This window comes from Oryx dammah, unplaced genomic scaffold, assembly GCF_014754425.2.
Source record: "Oryx dammah isolate SB20612 unplaced genomic scaffold, SCBI_Odam_1.1 HiC_scaffold_6, whole genome shotgun sequence".
In the NCBI taxonomy this organism is placed as follows: Eukaryota; Metazoa; Chordata; class Mammalia; order Artiodactyla; family Bovidae; genus Oryx; species Oryx dammah.
In genome coordinates this window covers 14,638,247-14,658,036 of record NW_024070190.1, presented here as the reverse complement: position 1 = coordinate 14,658,036, position 19,790 = coordinate 14,638,247, and the positions used below count along the sequence as shown (strand labels likewise).

At 47.0% G+C, this 19,790-nt stretch overlaps 2 protein-coding genes across 4 annotated transcripts in view; one reads left to right on the top strand and one right to left on the bottom strand.

Moving 5' to 3' along the window:
- COG2 (component of oligomeric golgi complex 2) overlaps positions 1-4,209 on the bottom strand; it is a 43,899-nt gene extending 39,690 nt beyond the window's left edge. For all 3 annotated transcript variants that reach the window (XR_005721419.1, XM_040242792.1, XM_040242794.1), the window contains exon 1: positions 4,000-4,209. Coding sequence is in view for 2 of the 3 variants with exons in the window: in XM_040242792.1 (XP_040098726.1) it covers positions 4,000-4,071 (72 nt within the window). In the remaining variant the exon portion in view is untranslated. The remainder of the gene's footprint in view (positions 1-3,999) is intronic.
- On the top strand, positions 4,198-18,002 carry LOC120865117 (ubiquitin carboxyl-terminal hydrolase 17-like protein 6). Its single transcript, XM_040242127.1, is given in 2 exon segments — positions 4,198-4,374; positions 16,992-18,002. Coding segments are annotated over 2 exon segments (1,188 nt in total).
- The last annotated feature ends 1,788 nt before the right edge of the window (positions 18,003-19,790 follow it).

Here is a 19,790-nt window from a genome sequence, read left to right as displayed (position 1 = left end):
TCTGTGACCATACTCAAAAGCCTAAATCTTATCTGAAGTGAAGTGAAGTGAAGTTGCTCAGTCGTCTCCAACTCTTTGCGACCCAGTGGACTGTAGCCCGCCAGGCTCCTCTGTTCAGGGATTCTCCAGGCAAGAATACTGGAGTGGGCTGCCATTTCCTTCTCCAAGGTGATCAACGAGTGCCTGTTTATTAAGCGAATAATTGCTGCCATTGTCCTAACAGGGCCTCATCACGTGTGTGACAAACTTTCCTTTGACTAGAAACGGTTTCCAAGGACTGGATTTTTTTGAGTAACCTCCACTCTCCTAATGCAAATCGGACATTCTTTAAGTTTCTCACAGACACAAATTACAATATGCTTTGAATCAGACAGACTTAAGAAATATAACCCCGAAGGCAAACTCCCTATCATTTCTGCCATGTGACCAAAACTTTTAAAATGTCTCTCTGAAGGAAACATAAATTGCAAGTAACCTTTGTCTCCAAGTCTCACCTAGAAAATCCTTTAACACAGGGCAGCTGTCCTGTGTATTTTCCTTTTACACGTGAAGTGGTCACATTTATTGGCACTGCAGATGACAGAGCACATTCAGAGGCATGAGAGGATATGGAACTGCTGCCATTTCAGCCGCCTCCCCAGTCTGCTCTCTCCTTCATCAAGTTCTACTTTTGACCTTATTTTGAGGTTTCTACTTTCTGAAGCCTCTCTTCCCAAAGGCATTCTATCAGTTCAGAGCAAGAAACATGGTGGGGCTAGCAAGTCAGAAAGAATGCTGGTGCTGAGCCTGAGGAAGCCTTGAAGAAGGCAAAAGTTGGTCAAGCTAAGCTCTCTGTGTTCCGAGATTCTTGAACAGGCCAAACGCCTAATCGCTGCTTGTGCCTCGGCTTCTTTCATCACACCTCTCCTCATCACGCTCTCCTTCTACCCTTTGCTCCAGGACAGTTCTCAGCCAGGAGATGGAACAAAGTGTTTTTAGATCAGCAAGTTCACTTCGCACTCCCTTTCAAATTACACCCTTCATTACAGAGGTTAAGCAGAAACATCACTGTACAAGAACAAGAGCACATCATTCCTGGGTCTAGATGGCCTGCATAATAGACGACATGGCCACACTGGAGAAGAGCCAGATGGAAATGCTTTTTTTTACAAAAACTACATCAATTAATTTTTTTTATTATAGTTGACATACAATGTTGTGCTAGTTCCAGATGTACTGCAAAGTAGGTCATTTCTATGCATACATGTATCCAGTCTTTTTTGGATTCTTTTCCCATGTAGGTTACTACAGAGTGCTGAGTAGAGTTCCCTATGCTATATAGTAAACCTTTGCTAATCTATTTTATATATAGTAATGTGTATATGTTAATCCCAATCTCCTAATTTATCACCTCTCTCCACGTTTCCCCTTTGTTAACCATAAAGGTCTGTCTAGTCAAGGCTATGGTTTCTCCAGTAGTCATGTATGGATGTGAGAGTTGGACCGTAAAGAAAGCTGAGCACTGAAGAATTGATGCTTTTGAACTGTGGTGTTGGAGAAGACTCTTTGAGAGTCCCTTGGACTGCAAGGAGATCCAACCAGTCCATCCTAAAGAAGATTGGTCCTGAATATTCTCTGGAAGGACTGATGCTGAAACTGAAACTCCAATACTTTGGCCACCTGATGCAAAGAACTAACTCACTGGAAAAGACCCTAATGCTGGGAAAGATTGAAGGTGGGAGGAGAAGGGGACAACAGAGGATGAGATGGTTGGATGGCATCACCAACTCAATGGACATGAGTTTGAGTAAACTCTGGGAGTTGGCGATGGGACAGGGAGGCCTGGTGTGCTGCACTCCATGGGGTCGCAAAGAGTCAGACACGACTAAGCAACTGAACTGAACTGGACCATAAATTTAATTTGAGATCTGCGAGTCTGTTTTGTAAATAAGTTCATTTGTTATCACTTTTCAGGCTTCCCAGGTGGCTCTGTGGTAAACCATCTACCTGCCAATGCAAGGAAACATGGGAGACGTGAGTGTCCCCCCTGGGTTAAGAATATCCCCTGGATAAAGAAATGGCAAACTACCCCAGGGTTCTTTCCTGGAGAATCCCATGGACAGAGGAGCCTGGCAGGCTACAGTCCATGAGGTTGCAAAGAGTCGCTTAAGACTGGGCATGCATGCGCGCACGCATCACCTTTCTTAGAGCCCAGATGTAAATGATGTATTTGTCTTTCTCTTACTTCACTTAGTATGATAATCTCTAGGTCCATCCACGTAGCTGCAAATGGCATTATTTTGCTCTTTTTTATGAACAATATGGAAGCTCCTTTAAAAACTAAATATAGAACTACCATATCATTCAGCAACCCCCCTCCTGGGCATATACCTGAAAAAATCATTATTTGAAAAGATACACATACCCTAATATTCACTGCAGCACTATTTGAGATGCCAAGACACGGAAACAACCTAAAAGTTCACAGGAATGGATAAAGAAGATGCGGTGTTGTTCAGTCCCCAAGTCACATCTGACTCTTTGCGACCCCATGGACTGCAGAACAGCCGGATTCCCTGGCCTTCACCGTCTCCCCAAGTTTGCCCAAGCCCATGTCCATGTGGTACATACTGCTGCTGCTAAGTCACTTCAGTCGTGTCCGACTCTGTGCGACTCCACAGACGGCAGCCCACCAGGCTCCCGCATCCCTGGGATTCTCCAGGCAAGAACACTGGAGTGGGTTGCCATTTCCTTCTCCAATGCATGAAAGTGAAAAGTGAAAGTGAAGTCACTCAATCATGTCCGACTCTTCGCGACCCCATGGACTGCAGTCCACCAGGCTTCTCCAACCATGGGATTTTCCAGGCAAGAGTACTGGAGTGGGGTGCCATCACCTTCTCCGGTGGCACATACTACTCAGCTATAAAAAAGAACAGATGTAAATACTTTTTAAAACCAGATACTGTGAACTGAATGCAAGTATCAAAAAGATAAACTAATGAAGCTAAAAAGAAAAAAACATACTATGACTTGAAGTGATCAAAAAAACAAAAAAAGTAAGACTTAAATTCAGTTGCTCAAAGGTTTAAGTGTCTACTGAGCCAAAACGTTTAACTTTTTAACACTGAAAGCAGCCACTAAGTGGTATCAAAAACCCCAGTCTTTAGAAATAAAGCAGAACTGTATTTCTTGATGGTGTATGTACAGTCCCAGAGCATTACACCAAAAAAAAAAAAAAAAAAAAAAAGGCAAAGTTCCGCCCAGCTCTGATTCAAATCTTGGACATTTTCAAGGCTGTGCCTGATAAACCTCTAATACCCATAATTTTTCCGTTCTGTCTATGTGAGCTTCTGTCCTACATTTACCTGCAGACCAACTTCAAGTTCGCCTTATGAAAAGTAGAGTAACTTTAGAAAAGCAAAACGGTTTGCTTTGTTGAACTGCAACAAAATCAGGAATAAGATTCTAATCTTTTAAATGTCCCATTCAGAAACTTTAGGCGAACGTTAAGGAAAAACTTTCGATTGCCTTTTCCACCCACCTAATCTCATGGGGTCGCAAAGAGTCGGACACAACTGAGCGACTGAACTGAACTGAACTGAATCCCTGGGTAGGGACGTGGGTCCAGAGATTTGGTCAATACATTCGTACTGAGCTTCTAGGTGCAAGGCGGCGGTCGACAAACTTCTGTCTGCCCAGGATCCGGCAATTCCGACTGCACTGCATGGTAACGGGCTCGGGTCATAACAGGAGCTTTTACACCTAGCTCAAAACCACTTGCTCACAACTTCAGGCCTTTTCGGCACTATGCACAATTTCACAGAAGTGCCTTCTCATAGAAGGCTGCCCCGGCCACACCTGAGGCCCAAAGACTCACTGCGAAGGCAGCGAGGTCCCGCCGGGAGCTGATCCGGGGCGTGCGCGGCCCAGGACCCAGCAAGAGCAGCCCGAGGAGGGCCCGGAGGGAAAGGCAGGCAGGCCAACCCGCCTCGGCTCGGGGAGCGCAGCCCCGGCGCGCACCTTCATGAACTCGTCCTTGTCGAAGCACAGCGTGTCCGGCCCCTTGGGCAGGTTCATCCTACTTTTCTCCATCCCGCCGGACGCCGCCTCTCAGCGCCAACCCCGGGCGAGGGGAAGAAGGAAGACCCTGCGCGCACCGACCCGGCAGCCGCAGCCGCAGCCAGTTGCCGCGGCCCGGAGAGCGCCACTTCCGCCAACATGGCAGCTCCCGCGCCGGGGCCAATCAGCGGGGGCTCCGCGGACCGGCCTCCGCCCGCCGCCGCCAAGAGGGGCGAGGGCGTCGCCGCTGCCCCCGCGCTGCAGATCATGCTGCCTCCATTCGGCGGAGGGCGGCACTGCAGCTCAGGCCAGCTGGGTTGGGCAGTCTGGCTCCCCGTGAGGTAGGTCTGAGGCTGAAGAGCACTGGCTGGAGGAGTCTGGGGCTTCCTCTCCAGCCACCGCTTCCACTGGAAAAAATCTACCTGCAGCATTCTTCCAGGATCTTCCCCCTGATCTTGCTCCAGGGTCTGGCTCAGATCCTGCTGGGAGGTCGGAGTAACCTTGGGTCTTCACTCTTCTTAAGGGAGCACCTTTGAGTAACTTTGGTCTTCACTCTTCTTAAAGAGCATCTCATCACCTACCTAGTCAGAACATAGCACGCAAATACATGTGCATACATATTCATTTTTAATCTAAGCCAGTGTCTACTTAAAACCATTCACAACCTAAAAGTTGAGAGTTATGTTTTATTCGGTAAGAATTTTTAGGACTCCAAGTCCGGGAGATAGCAGCTCAAGTGACCCTGAGAGAACTGCTGTGAGGAGGCAGGGAGGTGGGGGACAGGTTATACAGAAGCTTTGCAACCAAGTGTAGGTAGTCTGAACGTCAAAAATGTTTTGTAACTTAAAGAAAACCAGATATCCCAAGTTGAGAAATGTAGTGCTTTTCTATGTAAAGGAAGATGCAAGAGACTAGGCTTACTGAGATTATTCCTTTGATATGCCCCTCAACTATCTGGGGCCAGTAGTCTGTTTACACGTCTGAGCTTCCTCAGGACTCACCATAGGGAAAGGCTGCAGTTTGATGGCTACTAGATGGCAGGCACTGTTTCCATCCTGAATACCCTCAAGGCTCACTAGCTTACCTTCCATGGTGGCTGCAATTGCTGATGACTGCGATATCTTTTGTTTATTGATATGGCAGAAACTATTCCATATCGCCTTCCTCAGTGATCAATTAAAAAAAAAAAAAAAAGAAAGGCTTCCTTAGTGATCAATGCAAAGAAATAGAGGAAAACAATACAATGGGAAAGACTAGAGATCTCTTCAAGAAAATTAGAGGTACCAAGGGAACATTTCATGCAACAATGAACACAACAAAGTACAGAAATAGTATGGACCTAACAGATGCAGAAGATATTAAGAAGAGGTGGCAAGAATACACAGAACTATATAAAAAAGATCTTCACAACCCAGATAATCACGATGGTGTGATCACTCACCTAGAGCCAGACATCCTGGAATGTGAAGTCAAGTGGGCCTTAGGAAGCATCACTACAAACAAAGCTACTGGAGGTGATGGAATTCTAGTTGAGCTATTTCAAATCCTCAAAAATGATGCTGTGAAAGTGCTGCACTCAACATGTCAGCAAAATTGGAAAACTCAGCAGTGGCCACAGGACTGGAAAATGTCAGTTTTCATTTCAATTCCTAAGAAAGGCAATGGCAAAGAATGCTGAAACTACCGCACAATTGCACTCATCTCACACACTAGTATAGTAATGCTCAAAATTCTCCAAGCCAGGCTTCAACAGTACATGAACCGTGAACTTCCAGATGTTCAAGCTGGTTTTAGAAAAGGCAGAGGAACCAGAGATCAAATTGTCAACATCCACTGGCTTGTCAAAAAAGTAAGAGAGTTCCAGAAAAACATCTATTTCTGCTTTATTGACTATGCCAAAGCCTTTGACTATGTGGATCACGATAAACTGTGGAAAATTTTGAAAGAGATGGGAATACCAGACCACCTGACCTGCCTCTTGAGAAATCTGTATGCAGGCCAGGAAGCAACAGTTAGAACTGAACATGGAACAACAGACTGGTTCCAAATTGGGAAAGGAGTACATCAAGGCTGTATATTGTCACCCTGCTTATTTAACTTATATGCAGAGTACATCATAAGAAATGCTGGGTTGGATGAAGCACAAGGTGGAATCAAGATTGCTGAGAGAAATATGAATAACCTCAGATATGTAGGTGACACCACTCTTATGACAGAAATTGAAGAACCAAAGAGCCTCTTGATGAAAGTGAAAGAGGAGAGCGAAAAAGTCGGCTTAAAATTCAACAGTCAGAAAACTAACATCATGGCATCTGGTTCCATGACTTCATGGCAAATAGATGGGGAAGCCATGGAAACAGTGACAGACTTTATTTGTGGGGGGAGGGGGGCTCCAAAATCACTACATATGGTGACCTCAGCCATGAAATTAAAAGACACTTGGTGCTTGGAAGAAAAGTTATGAGCAACCTAGACAGCATATTAAAAGGCAGAGACATTACTTTGCCAACAAAGGTCCATCTAGTCAAAGCTATGGTTTTTCCAGCAGTCAGGTATGGATGTGAGAATTAGACTACGAAGAAAGTCGAGCGCCAAAGAATTGATGCTTTGTGAACTGTGTGGTGGAGAAGACTCTTGAGAGTCCCTTGGACAGCACAATCAAACCAGTCCATCCTAAAGGAAATCAGTCCTGAATATTCATTGGAAGGACTGATGCTGAAACTGAAATTCCAATACTTTGGCCACCTGATGCGAAGAACTGACTCATTGGAAAAGACCCTGATGCTGGGAAAGATTGAAGACTGGAGGAGAAGGGGACGACAGAGGATGAGATGGTTGGGTGGCATCACCCACTCAATGGACATGAGTTTGAATAAACTCCAGGAGTTGGTGATGGACAGTGAGGCCTGGCGTGCTGCAGTCCATGGGGTTGCAAAGAGTCAGGCAGGACTGTGTGACTCAACTGAGCTGATTCCATTTTTCACTAGGAATAGCAAATTTTTGTGTTTGAGGCCAGTAACCATGTGATTGGGTGGCTCAGCAGTAAAGAATCCATCTGCTAATGAAGGAGAGGTAGGTTTGATCCTTGGGTTGGAAAGATTCCCCTGGAGAAGGAAATGGCAACCCACTCCAGTATTCTCGCCTGGGAAGTCACATGAACAGAGGAGCCTGGTGGGCTTCAGTCCGTGGGGTCGCAAAAGAGTTGGACACGACTTAGAGACTAAACAACAGGAGCAAATCAATGCGATCGTACACCCAACCCCATCTTCTCAGACTTTCTCCCTCCTCTTGCCCCCATACATCCCAATTTTATTTTGACATTTTTCTTTCTTTTTCTCTTCTTCACTCTCCCAAGGTCCCTGCCTCTGGCTCTGAATACCATGATCAAATGATGAGGATTCACTTTTCTTTTTTTCTCCTTGAGACTGATAACTCAAACTACAAACCTCACTTGACACTCTTCACCCTTCAACTCTTCTTCCTGCAGACTTTGCCTTTATACACCAGGTGTAGGCTGCTCCTCCCAAGGCTGTTTTCACCTTGGAGATAACATTAACCCCTAACAGTCCTTAAGAAAGAGTGGGACAGAGGAAGACAACACCTCAAAATGAGATTCTTGCATTCAAGTTAGTGCAAAAAGGAAACGTCACACTTTTAAAACATGGATACAGGTCTGGGCCAGAGCTGCCTTTGAGTGTTTGAGTGTCTCCTGCAGATGCATGCGTCAGCAGTGGCCTGCTGTGGGGACAGGGGCTGTGGCTTCAGCAGACTGGGGAAGCACAATGTGTGAGCCCCACCGTAGAGCCACCGAGTAGACAACTCACAACCTGGAGATCAATGATACCAAAGAAAGTTCTAAGGCCCACAGCAGATTTCCCAACATGAGGATGCAGCAAAGGGACTGAGAACACTCAGGGAATTTGACCTTGAAGGCCGGTGGGATTGGATCACAGAGCCTCCATGGGACTGGTGAAAGAGACTCTTAGAGGGCACAAACAGAACCTTGTGCACACTAGGAATGAGGAGAGAGGAGCAGAGGCCCTCACAAGACTGAGGCAGACTCGCCTGTGAGTGTCCAAGAGTCCCATGGGTCAACATGGCTATTGTGGGGTCAGGGACACTGAATACAACAGTCCTGGCATAACCCATGTTGAAGGAGGTTGCCTTTACCCCTACCGTAGTGCAGCCTCAAGCCAACTACAGGGAGGGAACAGAGCCCCACCCATCAATGGAAAATTAGATGAAAGATTTACTAAGCATGTCAAAGCAAGACCCAGATTCCCTCACAGCCAATCCCTCCAATCAGGACGCTTCCACAAGTCTCTCATCCTCATCCACCAGAGGGCAGACAGAATGAAAACCAAAATTACAGAAAATTAACCAAACTAATCACTTGGATCACAACCTTGTCTAACTCAGTTAGACTATGAGCATGCCATGTAGGGCCACCCATGATGGATGGGTCACGGTGGAGAGTTCTGACAAAATGTGGTTCACTGGAGAAGGGAATGGCAAACCACTTCAGTATTCTTGCCTTAAGAATCCCATGAACAGTTTGGAAAAAAAAAAAAAAAGGCAAAAAGATATGCCCCTGAAAGATGAACTCCCCAGGTCAGTAAGTGCCCAATATGCTACTGGAGAAGGGTGGAGAAATAGCTCCAGAAAGAATGAAGAGGCTGAGCCAAAGCAAAAACAGCGCCCAATCGTGGATTTGACTGGTGATGGAAGTAAATTCTGATACTGAAAAGAATAATATTGCATAGAAAACTGGAATGTTAGGTCCATGAATCAAGGTAATTTGGAAGTGGTCAAACAGGAGATGGCAAGAGTGAACATCAACATTTTAGGAATCAGTGAACTAAAATGGACTGGAATGGGCAAATTTAATTCAGAGGACTATTATATCTACTACTGTGGGCAAGAATCCCTTAGAAGAAATGGAGTAGCCCTCAGAGTCAACAAATGAGTGCAAAGTGCAGTACTTGGGTGCAATCTCAAAAATGGCAAAGTGATTTTTGTTCATTTCCAAGGCAAACCATTCAATATCACCGTAATCCAAGACTATATCCAACCACTAATGCTGAAGAAGCTGAAGCTGAATGGTTCTGTGAAGACCTACAAGACCTTCAGAACTAACAACAACAAAAAAGGTGTCCTTTTCATCATAGGGGATTGGAATGTAAAAGTAAGAAGTAAGAGATACTAGAGTAACAAGTTAGGGCCTTGGAGTATCAAATTAAGCAGGGCAAAGGCTAACAGAGTTTTTCCATGAGGATGCACTGGCCATAGTAAACATCCTCTTCCCACAACACAAGAAATGACTCTACACATGGACATCACCAGATGGTCAATACTGAAATCAAATTGATTATATTTTTTTTGCAGCCGAAGATGAAGAAGCTCTATACAGTCAGCAAAAACAAGACCCGGAGCTGGTTATGGCTCAGATCATGAACTCCTTATTGCAAAATTCAGACTTAAATTGAAGAAAGTAGGGAAAACCACTAGACCATTCAGGTATGACCTAAATCAAATCCCTTACAATTATACAATAAAAAGTGAAAGTGAATGCTGCTCAGTCATGTCCAACTCTTTGCAGTCCTCTGGAATCCATGGAATTCTCCAGGCCAGAATATTGAGGTGGGTAGCCTTTCCCCCTCCAAGGAGAATTATTCAGTGTAAGTGACAGATTCAAGGAATTAAACCTAATAGACAGAGTGCCTGAAAAAGTATGGACGGAGATTTGTAACATTGTACAGGAGACAGGGATCAAGACCATCCCCAAGAAGAAGAAATGCAAAAAGGCAAAATGGTTGTCTGAGGAGGCCTTACAAATAGCTGAGAAAACAAGAGAAGTGAAAGGCAAAGGAGAAAAGGAAAGCTATACCCATCTGAATGCAGAGTTCCAAAGAGTAGCAAGGAGAGAGAAGAAAGCCTTCCTCAGTGATCAATGCAAAGAAACAGAGGAAAACCGTACAATGGGAAAGACTAGAGCTCTCTCCAAGAAGCTTAGAGTTGCCAAGGGAACATTTCATGCAAAGATGGGCTCAATAGAGGACAGAAACAGTATGGACCTAACAGAAGCAGAAGATATTAAGAAGAGGTCGCGAGAATCCACAGAAGAACTGTACAAAAAGGATCTTCACGACCCAGATAAACATAATGGTGTGATCAGTCGCCTAGAGCCAGACATCCTGGAGTGAGAATCAACTGGTTTTACGAAGTATCACTGCAAACAAAGCTACAGGAGGTGATGGAATTCTAGCTGAGCTATTTCAAATCCTCAAAGATGATGCTGTGAAAGTGCTGCACTCAATATGCCAGAAAATTTGGAAAACTCAGCAGTGGCCACACAGGACTTGGAAAGGTCACTTTTCATTGCAATTTCAAAGAAAGGCAATGCCAAAGAATGTTCAAACTACCACACAATTGCCCTCATCTCACACTAATAAAGTTGTGCTCCAAATTGTCCAAGCCAGGGGCACTGTATCAATCTAGAAAGGTGAGATGGGGTGGAAGATGGGAGGGAGGTTCAAAAGAGAGGGGTTATATGTGTACCTATGGTTGATTCATGTTGAGGTCTGAAAGAAAACAACAAAATTCTGTAAAGCAATTATCCTTCAATAAAAAAATAAATAAAAATGAAAAAATAAAACAATTTGGAAATATTCTTATCCTCAGTGGGGTTGTTAATTTGCTGGAAAGTGACTTGGCATATACCCCAGGCTATCATTGTGGGCTTCCCTTGTGGTTCAACTGGTAAAGAATCCTGCAATGCAGGAGACCTGGGTTGGGAAGACCCCCTGGAGAAGAGAAAGGCCGCCCACTCCAGGACTCTGGCCTGGAGGAGTCCATGGACTGTATAGGCCATGGGGTCACAAAGAGTCGGACACGACTGAACCACTTTCATTTTTCACTTTTCAGGGTATCAGGGACAGTGGAAAAGAAGATTACACTGGGAAAGATGTACTCATTCTAGGAGGCAGAGATGGGGGCATATTATGTGAAATAGTCAAGCTGAACCAAACATGTTCACTATGATAGAGACTGATGTGAAATACATCAAAAAAAAATGTATGGGGATGGCTTAGACAATCTTAAAGGAGATTGCCGTCAGGTTCTAATAGAAGACTGTATTAGAATACTGAAGAAGTATGCCAAAGAGAGTTTGATTATGTGATTAATGGTTTGACAGCTGTTGCGATCTCCAGTGTCTGAGCGTCTCCTTTGGACGTACGGGCCAGCTGTGGCCTGCCACAGGGACAGGGGCTCTGGGCGCAGCAGACTTGGGTAGGGCATAAGCCCTCTTGAGAACGTTGTGACTAACCCACCATAAAGCTGCCAGAACTTACACCGGACTAGGAAATAGACCCTCGGACGGCACAACAGAACCTTGTGCAGCAGGACCCACGAGAAAGGGGCAGTGACCCCACAAAAGACTGTCCCGGACATGTCTGTAGGTATCCAGGAGTCTCCGGTGGAGGTGTGGGTTGGTACTGGCCTGCGGCAGGGTCAGGGACATTGAGTGGAGCAGTATACACACGGGGTCTTTTGAGAGGGCACCATTATCATCTTTACCTCCACCATAGTTTCAGCCAGTTCAGTTCAGTTCAGTTCAGTCACTCAGTCGTGTCCGACTCTGCGACCCCATGAATTGCAGCACGTCAGGCCTCCAGTCCATCACCAACTCCCGGAGTTCACCCAAACTCATGTCAATCAAGTCGCTGATACCATCCAGCCATCTCATCCTCTGTCGTCCCCTTCTACTCCTGCCCCCAATCCCTCCCAGCATCAGAGTCTTTTCTAATGAGTCAACTCTTCACATGAGGTGGCCAAAGTTTTGGAGTCTCAGCTTTAGCATCAGTCCTTTCAATGAACACCCAGGACTGATCTCCTTTAGAATGGACTGGTTGGATCTCCGTGCAGTCCAAGGGCACTCAAGAGTCTTCTCCAACACCATAGTTCAAAAACATCAATTCTTCAGCACGCAGCTTTCTTCACAGTCCAACTCTCACATGCATACATGACCACTGGAAAAACCATAGCCTTGACTAGACGGACATTTGTTGTCAAAGTAATATCTCTGCTTTTCAATATGCTACCTAGGTTGGTCATAACCTTCCTTTCAAGGAGGAAGCGTCTTTTAATTTCATGGCTGCAGTCACCATCTGCAGTGATTTTGAAGCCCCCCAAAAATTAAAGTCTGACACTGATTCCACTGTTTCTCCATCTATTTCCCATGCAGTGATGGGACCAGATGCCATGATCTTCATTTTCTGAATGTTGAGCTTTAAGCCAACTTTTCCAGTCTCCTCTTTCACTTTCATCAGGAGGCTTTTTAGTTCCTCTTCCCTTTCTGCCATAAGGGTGGTGTCATCTGCATATCTGAGGTTATTGATATGTCTCCCGGCAATCTTGATTCCAGCTTGTGCTTCTTCCAGCCCAGTGTTTCTCATGATGTACTCTGCATATAAGTTAAATAAGCAGGGTGACAATATACAGCCTTGATGTACTCCCTTTCCTATTTGGAACCAGTCTGTTGTTCCATGTCCAGTTCTAACTGTTGCTTCCTGACCTGCATACAGATTTCTCAAGAAGCAGGTCAGGTGGTCTAGTATTCCCATCTCTTTCAGAATTTTCCACAGTTTATTGTGATTCACATAGTCAAAGGCTTTGGCATAGTCAATAAAGCAGAATTGGATGTTTTTCTGGAACTCTCTTGCTTTTTTGATGATCCAGCGGATGTTGGCAATTTGGCCCCAAGTAAATAGCAGGGAGGGAACACAGCACCAGCCATCAATAGAAAAATGGATTAAAGAGTTACTGAGCATGGCCCTGGCCATCAGAACAAGACCCAATTTCTCCCTCAGTCAGTCTATCCCATCAGGAAGTGTCCATAAGCCTCTTATCCTTGTCCATCAGAGGGGAGTCAGATTGAAAACCATAATCACAGAAAACTAACCAATCTAATTATATGGACCACAGCCTTATCTAACTCAATGAAACTATGAGCAATGCTGTGTAGGGCCATCCAAGATGGACAGGTCATGGTGGAGAGTTCTGACAAAAAGTGGTCCACTGGAGAAGGGAATGGTAAACCACTTCAGTGTTCTTGCCTTGAGAACCTCGTGAACAGTATGAAAACGCAATAAGATAGGACACTGAAAGATACACCCCTGAGGTTGGTAGGTGCCCAATATGCTACTGGAGATCAGTGGAGAAATAACTCCAGAAAGAATGAAGAGATGGAGCCAAAGCAAAAAAAACAACAACACCCAGTTGTGGATGTGACTGGTGATGGAAGCCAGGTCTGATGCTGTAAAGAGCAATATGGCATAGGAACCTGGAATGTTAGGTCCATGAATCAAGGCAACTTGAAAGTCGTCTAACAGGAGATGGCAAGAGTAAACATCGACATTTTAGGAATCAGCGAACTAAAATGGACTGAAATGGGTGAATTTAACTCAGGTGACTATTTTACATCTACTACTGTGGGCAGGAATCCCTTAGAAGAAATCGAGTAGCCATCATAGTCAACAAGAGTGCTAAATGCCGTACTTGGATGCAATCTCATAAACGACAGAATGATCTCTGTTCATTTCCAAGGCAAACCATTCAGTACCACAGTAATCCAAGTCTATGCCCCAACAAGTAATGCTGAAGAAGCTGAAGCTGAACAGTTTTATGAAGACCTACAAGATCTTCTAGAACTAACACCCCCAAAAGATGTCCTTTTCATTATAGGTGACTGGAATGCTAAAGTAGAAAGTCAAGATACCCCTGGAGTAACAGTCAAATTTGGCCTTGGAGTACAGAAGGAAGTAGGGCAAAGGCTAATAGAGTTTTGCCAGGAGAACACACTGGTCAAAGCAAACACCCTCTTCCAAGACACAAGAGAAGACTCTACACGTGGACATCACCAGATGGTCAACACCGAAATCAGATTGACTATATTCTTTGCAGCCAAAGTTGGAGAAGCTCTATACAGTCAGTAAAATCAAGAACAGAAGCTGACTGTGGCTTAGATCATAAAATCTCTATTGCCAAATTCAGACTTAAATTGAAGAAAGTGGGGAAAACCACTAGACCATTCAGGTATGACCTAACTCAAATCTCTTATGATTATACAGTGAAAGTTAGAAATAGATTTAAGGGACTAGACCTGAGAGTATCTGATGAACTATGGACGGAGGTTCATGACAGCATACAGGAGACAGAGATCAAGACCATCTCGAAGAAAAAGAAATGCAAGAAAGCAAAATGGCTGTCTGAGGAGGCCTTACAAATAGCTGTGAAAAGAAGAGAAGCAAAAAGCAAAGGAAGAAAAGAAAGATATATCCATTTGAATGCAGAGTTCCAAAGAATAGCAAGGAGAGAAAAAAGCCTTCCTCACTGATCAATGAAAAGAAAGAGGAAAACAACAGAATGGGAAAGACTAGAGATCTCTTCAAGAAAACTAGAGATGCCAAGGGAACATTTCATGCAAACATGGGCTCGATGAAGGACAGAAATTTTATGGACCTAACAGAAGAAGATATTAAGAAGAGGTGGCAAGAATACACAGAAGAACTGTACAAAAATGATCTTCATGCCCCACATAATCATGATGGTGTAAACACTCACCTTGAGCCAGACATCCTAAAATGTGAAGTCAAGTGGGTCTTAGGAAGCATCACTATGAACAAAGCTAGTGGAGGTGATGGAAATCCAGCTGAGCTATTTCAAATCCTCAGAGATGATGCTGTGAAAGTGTTGCCCTCAATATGCGAGAAAATTTGGAAATCTCAGCAGTGGCCACAGGACTGGAAAAGGTCAGTTTTCATTCCAATCCCTAGGAAAGCCAAAGGCAAAGAATGCTCAAACTACCACACAATTACACTCGTCTCATGCACTAGTAAAGTAATGCTCAAAATTCTCCAAGCCAGGCTTCAACAGTACATGAACCATGAACTTTCAGATGTTCAAGCTGGTTTTAGAAAAGGCAGAGGAACCAGAGATTAAGTTGTCTTCATCCGCTGGATCATCAAAAAAGCAAGAGAGTTCCAGAAAAACATCTATTTCTACTTTATTGACTATGCCAAAGCCTTTGACTGTGTGGATCACAATAAACTGTGGAGAATTCTGAAAGAGATGGGAATACCAGACCACCTGACCTGCCTCTTGAGAAACCTATATGCAGGTCAGGAAGCAACCGTTAGAACTGGACATGGAACAATAGACTGGTTCCAAATAGGAAAGGGAGTACATCAAGGCTGTATATTGTCACCCTGCTTATTTAACTTAAATGCAGAGTACATCATGAGAAACGCTGGGCTGGAAGAAGCACAAGCTGGAATCAAGATTGCTGGGAGACATATCAATAACCTCAGATATGCAGATGACACTACTCTTATGGCAGAAAGTGAAGAGGAACTAAAGAGCCTCTTGATGAAAGTGAAAGAGGAGAGTGAAAAAGTTGGCTTAAAGCTCAGCATTCAGAAAAGAAAGATCATGGCATCTGGTCCCATCACTTCATGGCAAATAGAAGGAGAAACAGTGGAAACAGTGACAGACTTTATTTTCGGGGGCTCCAAAATCACTGCAGAAGGCGACTGCAGAGCCATGAAATAAAAAGTTGCTTCCTCCTTGGAAGGAAAGTTATGACCAACCTAGATAGTATATTCAAAAGCAGAGACATTAGTTTGTCAACAGAACTCTGTCTAGTTAAGTCTATGGTTTTTCCAGTTGTCGTGTATGGATGTGAGAGTTGGACCATAAAGAAAGCTGAGCACTGAAGAATTGATACTTTTGAACTGTGGTGTTGGAAAAGGCTCTTGACTCCCTTGGACTGCAAAGAGATCAAAGAGATTTTCCTAAAGGAAATCAGTCCTAAATATTCATTGGTAGGACTGATGTTGAAGCTGAAACTCCAATGCTTTGGCCACCTCATGCGAAGAGCTGACTCATTGGAAAAGACCCTAATGCTGGGAGGGATTGGGGCAGGAGGAGGAGGGGACAACAGAGGATGAGATGGCTGGATGGCATCACCGACTCGATGGACATGAGTTTGAGGGAACTCCGGGAGTTAGTGATGGACAGGGAGGCCTGGTGTGCTGTGATTCATGGGGTCGCAAAGAGTCGGACATGACAGTGACTGAACTGAACCGATTGTGATCCACACTGTCATAGGCTTTGGCATAGTCAATAAAGCAGAAATAGATGTTTTTCTGGAACTCTCTTGCTTTTTGATGAGTCAGCAGATGTTGGCAATTTGATCTCTGGTTCCTCTGCCTTTTCTAAAACCAGCTTGAACATCTGGGAGTTCATGGCTCATGCATTGTTGAAGCCTAGCTTGGAGAGTTTTGGGCATTACTATACTAGTGCGTGAGATGAGTGCAATTGTGTAGTAGTTTAGACATTCTTCGGCATTGCCTTTCTTTGGGATTGGAATGGAAACTGACCTTTTCCAGTCGTGGGGCCACTGCTGAGTTTTCCAAATTTGCTGGCATATTGAGTACAGTACTTTCACAGCATCATCTTTTAGGATTTGAAAGAGCTCAACTGGAATTCCATCACCTCCAGTAGCTTTGTTTGTAGTGATACTTCCTAAGGCCCACTTGACTTCAGCTTCCAGGATGTCCGGCTCTAGGTGAGTGATCACACCATCGTGATTATCTGGGTAATGAACATCTTTTTTGTGCAGATCTATGTATTCTTGCCACCTCCTCTTAGGATCTTATGCTTGTATTAGGGGCATACCATTTCTGTCCTTTATTGAGCCGATCTTTGCATGAAATGTTCCTTTGATATCCCTAGTTTTCATGAAGAGATCTCTAGTCATTCCCACTTTATTGTTTTCCTTTATTTCTTTGCACTGACCGCTGAGGAAGGCTTTCTTATCTCTCCTTGCTATTCTTTTGAACTCTGCATTCAGATGCTTATAACTTTCCTTTTCTCCTATGCTTTTCGCTTAGGGGCCGTGGGGGGTGGGCGCTGGGCTTCAGAATCTGGGGAACACCTGCTACGTGAAGGCGGCGCTGCAGTGTCTGAGCCACACGCCACCCCTGGCCAGCTGGGTGGTGTCCCGGCAGCACAACACCCTCTGTCCGGCCGGCAGCTCCTGCACGCTCTGTGCCATGCGAGCCCACGTGACCCGAGCCCTCCTTCACGCGGGGGAGGTGATCCGGCCCCGCAAGGACCTGCTGGCGGGCTTCCACAGACACCAGCAGGAAGACGCCCACGAGTTTCTGATGTTCACTCTGAATGCCATGCAGCAAGGGTGCTTGAGTGCATCCCAGCCGTCGGGCCGCGCCTCCGAGGACACCAGCGTCGTCCGTCAGATCTTCGGCGGGACGTGGAGGTCTCAGATCCAGTGTCTCCACTGCCTGGGTGTCTCGGACACGTTCGACCCTTATCTGGACATCAGCCTGGATGTCACGGCAGCTCAGAGTGTGGAGCAAGCTCTGAGAGAGCTGGTGAAGCCCGAGAAGCTGGAGGCGGAAAATGCCTATGACTGTGGCGTTTGTCTCCGGAAGGTGCCTGCCACCAAGAGGCTGACTTTGCACAGCACCTCCCAGGTCCTGGTGCTGGTGCTGAAGCGGTTCACACAGGTGAGCGGGGCCAAAAGGGCTCAGGAGGTGCGCTATCCCCAGTGCCTGGACCTGCAGCCCTACGCGTCTGAGGGGAAGGCAGGGCCACTGGGCTACGTGCTCTATGCCGTGCTGGTGCACTCCGGGTGGAGCTGTGAGCGAGGACACTACTTTTGTTACGTCTGAGCGGGCAACGGCCACTGGTATAAGATGGACGATGCCAAGGTGACCGCCTGTGACGAGACTGCTGCCCTGAGCCAGAGTGCCTACGTCCTGTTCTGCGCCCGGGAGGGTGCGTGGGAAGGGGGCGCCGGGGGAGGGGCAGCGGCCCCCCTCGGGGCTGACCCCACAGACCCCGGGCAGCCTGCGGGAGACGCCAGCGGCAGAGCTCCTTGATCGCAGGAGTCCCCGGGGGACACAGAGGCCGAAGGGATGAGCTTAGAGCAGTGGAGACGCCTGCAAGGACACAACCGACCGAAGCCGGCCTTGGAGCTCCGCAAGATCCAGGCTGCCCTGCCTGCCGGCGCAGTCGTGATTCACCGGTCCAGACACGGAGGAGGGAGAAACCGCCCGCCGCCCGCACAGGAGCACCACCGGCTCGACCGTCCCAGCACGGACGCCGCGCCTCCGGGGCCGACGGACGTCGGCCACGGCCCTTGTGCCCGCGGGAGGGCCAGAGCGACCCAGGGGAGGAACAAGAGGCCGCGGCCGTCTCTGGGGCTGTGGCGGTAGGTGCGGCTCCGACGCACGCGCGTGCAGACGCCCAGGCACACTCTGTGTGCGGCACGCCCCGGGCGACGCGCCACGAGTGCCGGCGAGGAGCGAGTTCCTCTCTGGCGGTGAGGACGATGCAGCCTCCTGGGGAAAGGCGGGGCCTGGAGTGTGCCGGGGTCTCGGCCTTCCCCGGGAACGGGTTCGTGCCTGAGCGGCTCAGCTCTCAAGGGCTGGCTCCGCTGGGAAGTCGCCGGAGAGGATGGGGTGTGTGAGCAGGTCTGAGCACGGTGCGAGGGCCTCGCACTTCCGCGTGGGTGGGAGAGTCCTCTCTGGATGGGACTTTGGGTGTGGCTTTGCCTTTCTTTCCCCGTCTCCAGTCCCTGGCCGCACGGCTGGTCCTGCCCCTTGACGACCGTGGTCAATGAATTTCCACCATGTCCTGAGGCTCCTCCCACTTCACTTTCTCCCCACCTCACCTGGGTCATGAATTCTGCTCCGAACACTCTTATATCTTCATCCTCTGTATGTAATTCCTTCAGATGTTTCTAACCCAAGAGCCACCCAACTGCTCAAAGGCAATGTGGCCCCAAATGAGTCCACCCTTTAAGGGCAGCCACTAATCTCCCCACCCTCCAGTCCCAGGAGTGGCGTCTGCCTCATCGCACCCACGCACCTCCCACCATGATCCCACCACTGCAGGACTCCCCAGCGTCCTCTCCAGCCTCAGAATGCACACCGACTCACCTCTGCACCAAGCCACTCCCCTCAAGTGGAGGGCAGTCACACATAGAACACCACGTGTGGTCATTGCCAGTAAAGAAGACCTATGCCCCAGCAGAGGGCAGAAAGGCCTCGCTGAGCGGTGCAGTACAGGCCAGTGTGGCAGCACAGTTCACGTAGGGGTGCGGCAGGCGGCACAGGGCAGCCCCTTCCCGCAGGTCTCCCAGGGGGGCCTGGGACCTCAGGCTCCCATCCTGGTGGGCTGCCTCCTTGTGTTAGAGGGACGCCCCGTTCATTCCCTCACCTTGTGTTTTGTTTTTGCACCCAGTGCCAGTCTTTGGCTAGATAACTAACTCACCCTTAGGCCCAGTTCCGAAGTTGCCCACTCCATGAAGACCTGCGGATGGCCACCGCTGCTTCTTGGTGCATCTGGGCTCCTCTGAAACTCCCCAGGGCTCTGATCATGCTTGATTACCTCTCCAGCCTGTGAGATCTGTGAGGACACTGGACCAGACTGAGGAAGGAACTCAAACTGTGATGACGCCTCAGTGAGCAGTGAAAGAAACACCGTGTGTGCAAGCTCATCACAGGTCTCTGTCTTCTCCTCTGCCCTCTTTCTGGGACCAGGAGCTGAGGGGCCTTGTCTCACCCTCACCTCATCTGCCACTTGAGTAGTTAGCAGGATTTTTATTTTCAATTGAATAAAGAGACTTCATGACTGTACCCTCCTTGAGAAGCCTCATTGAGAAA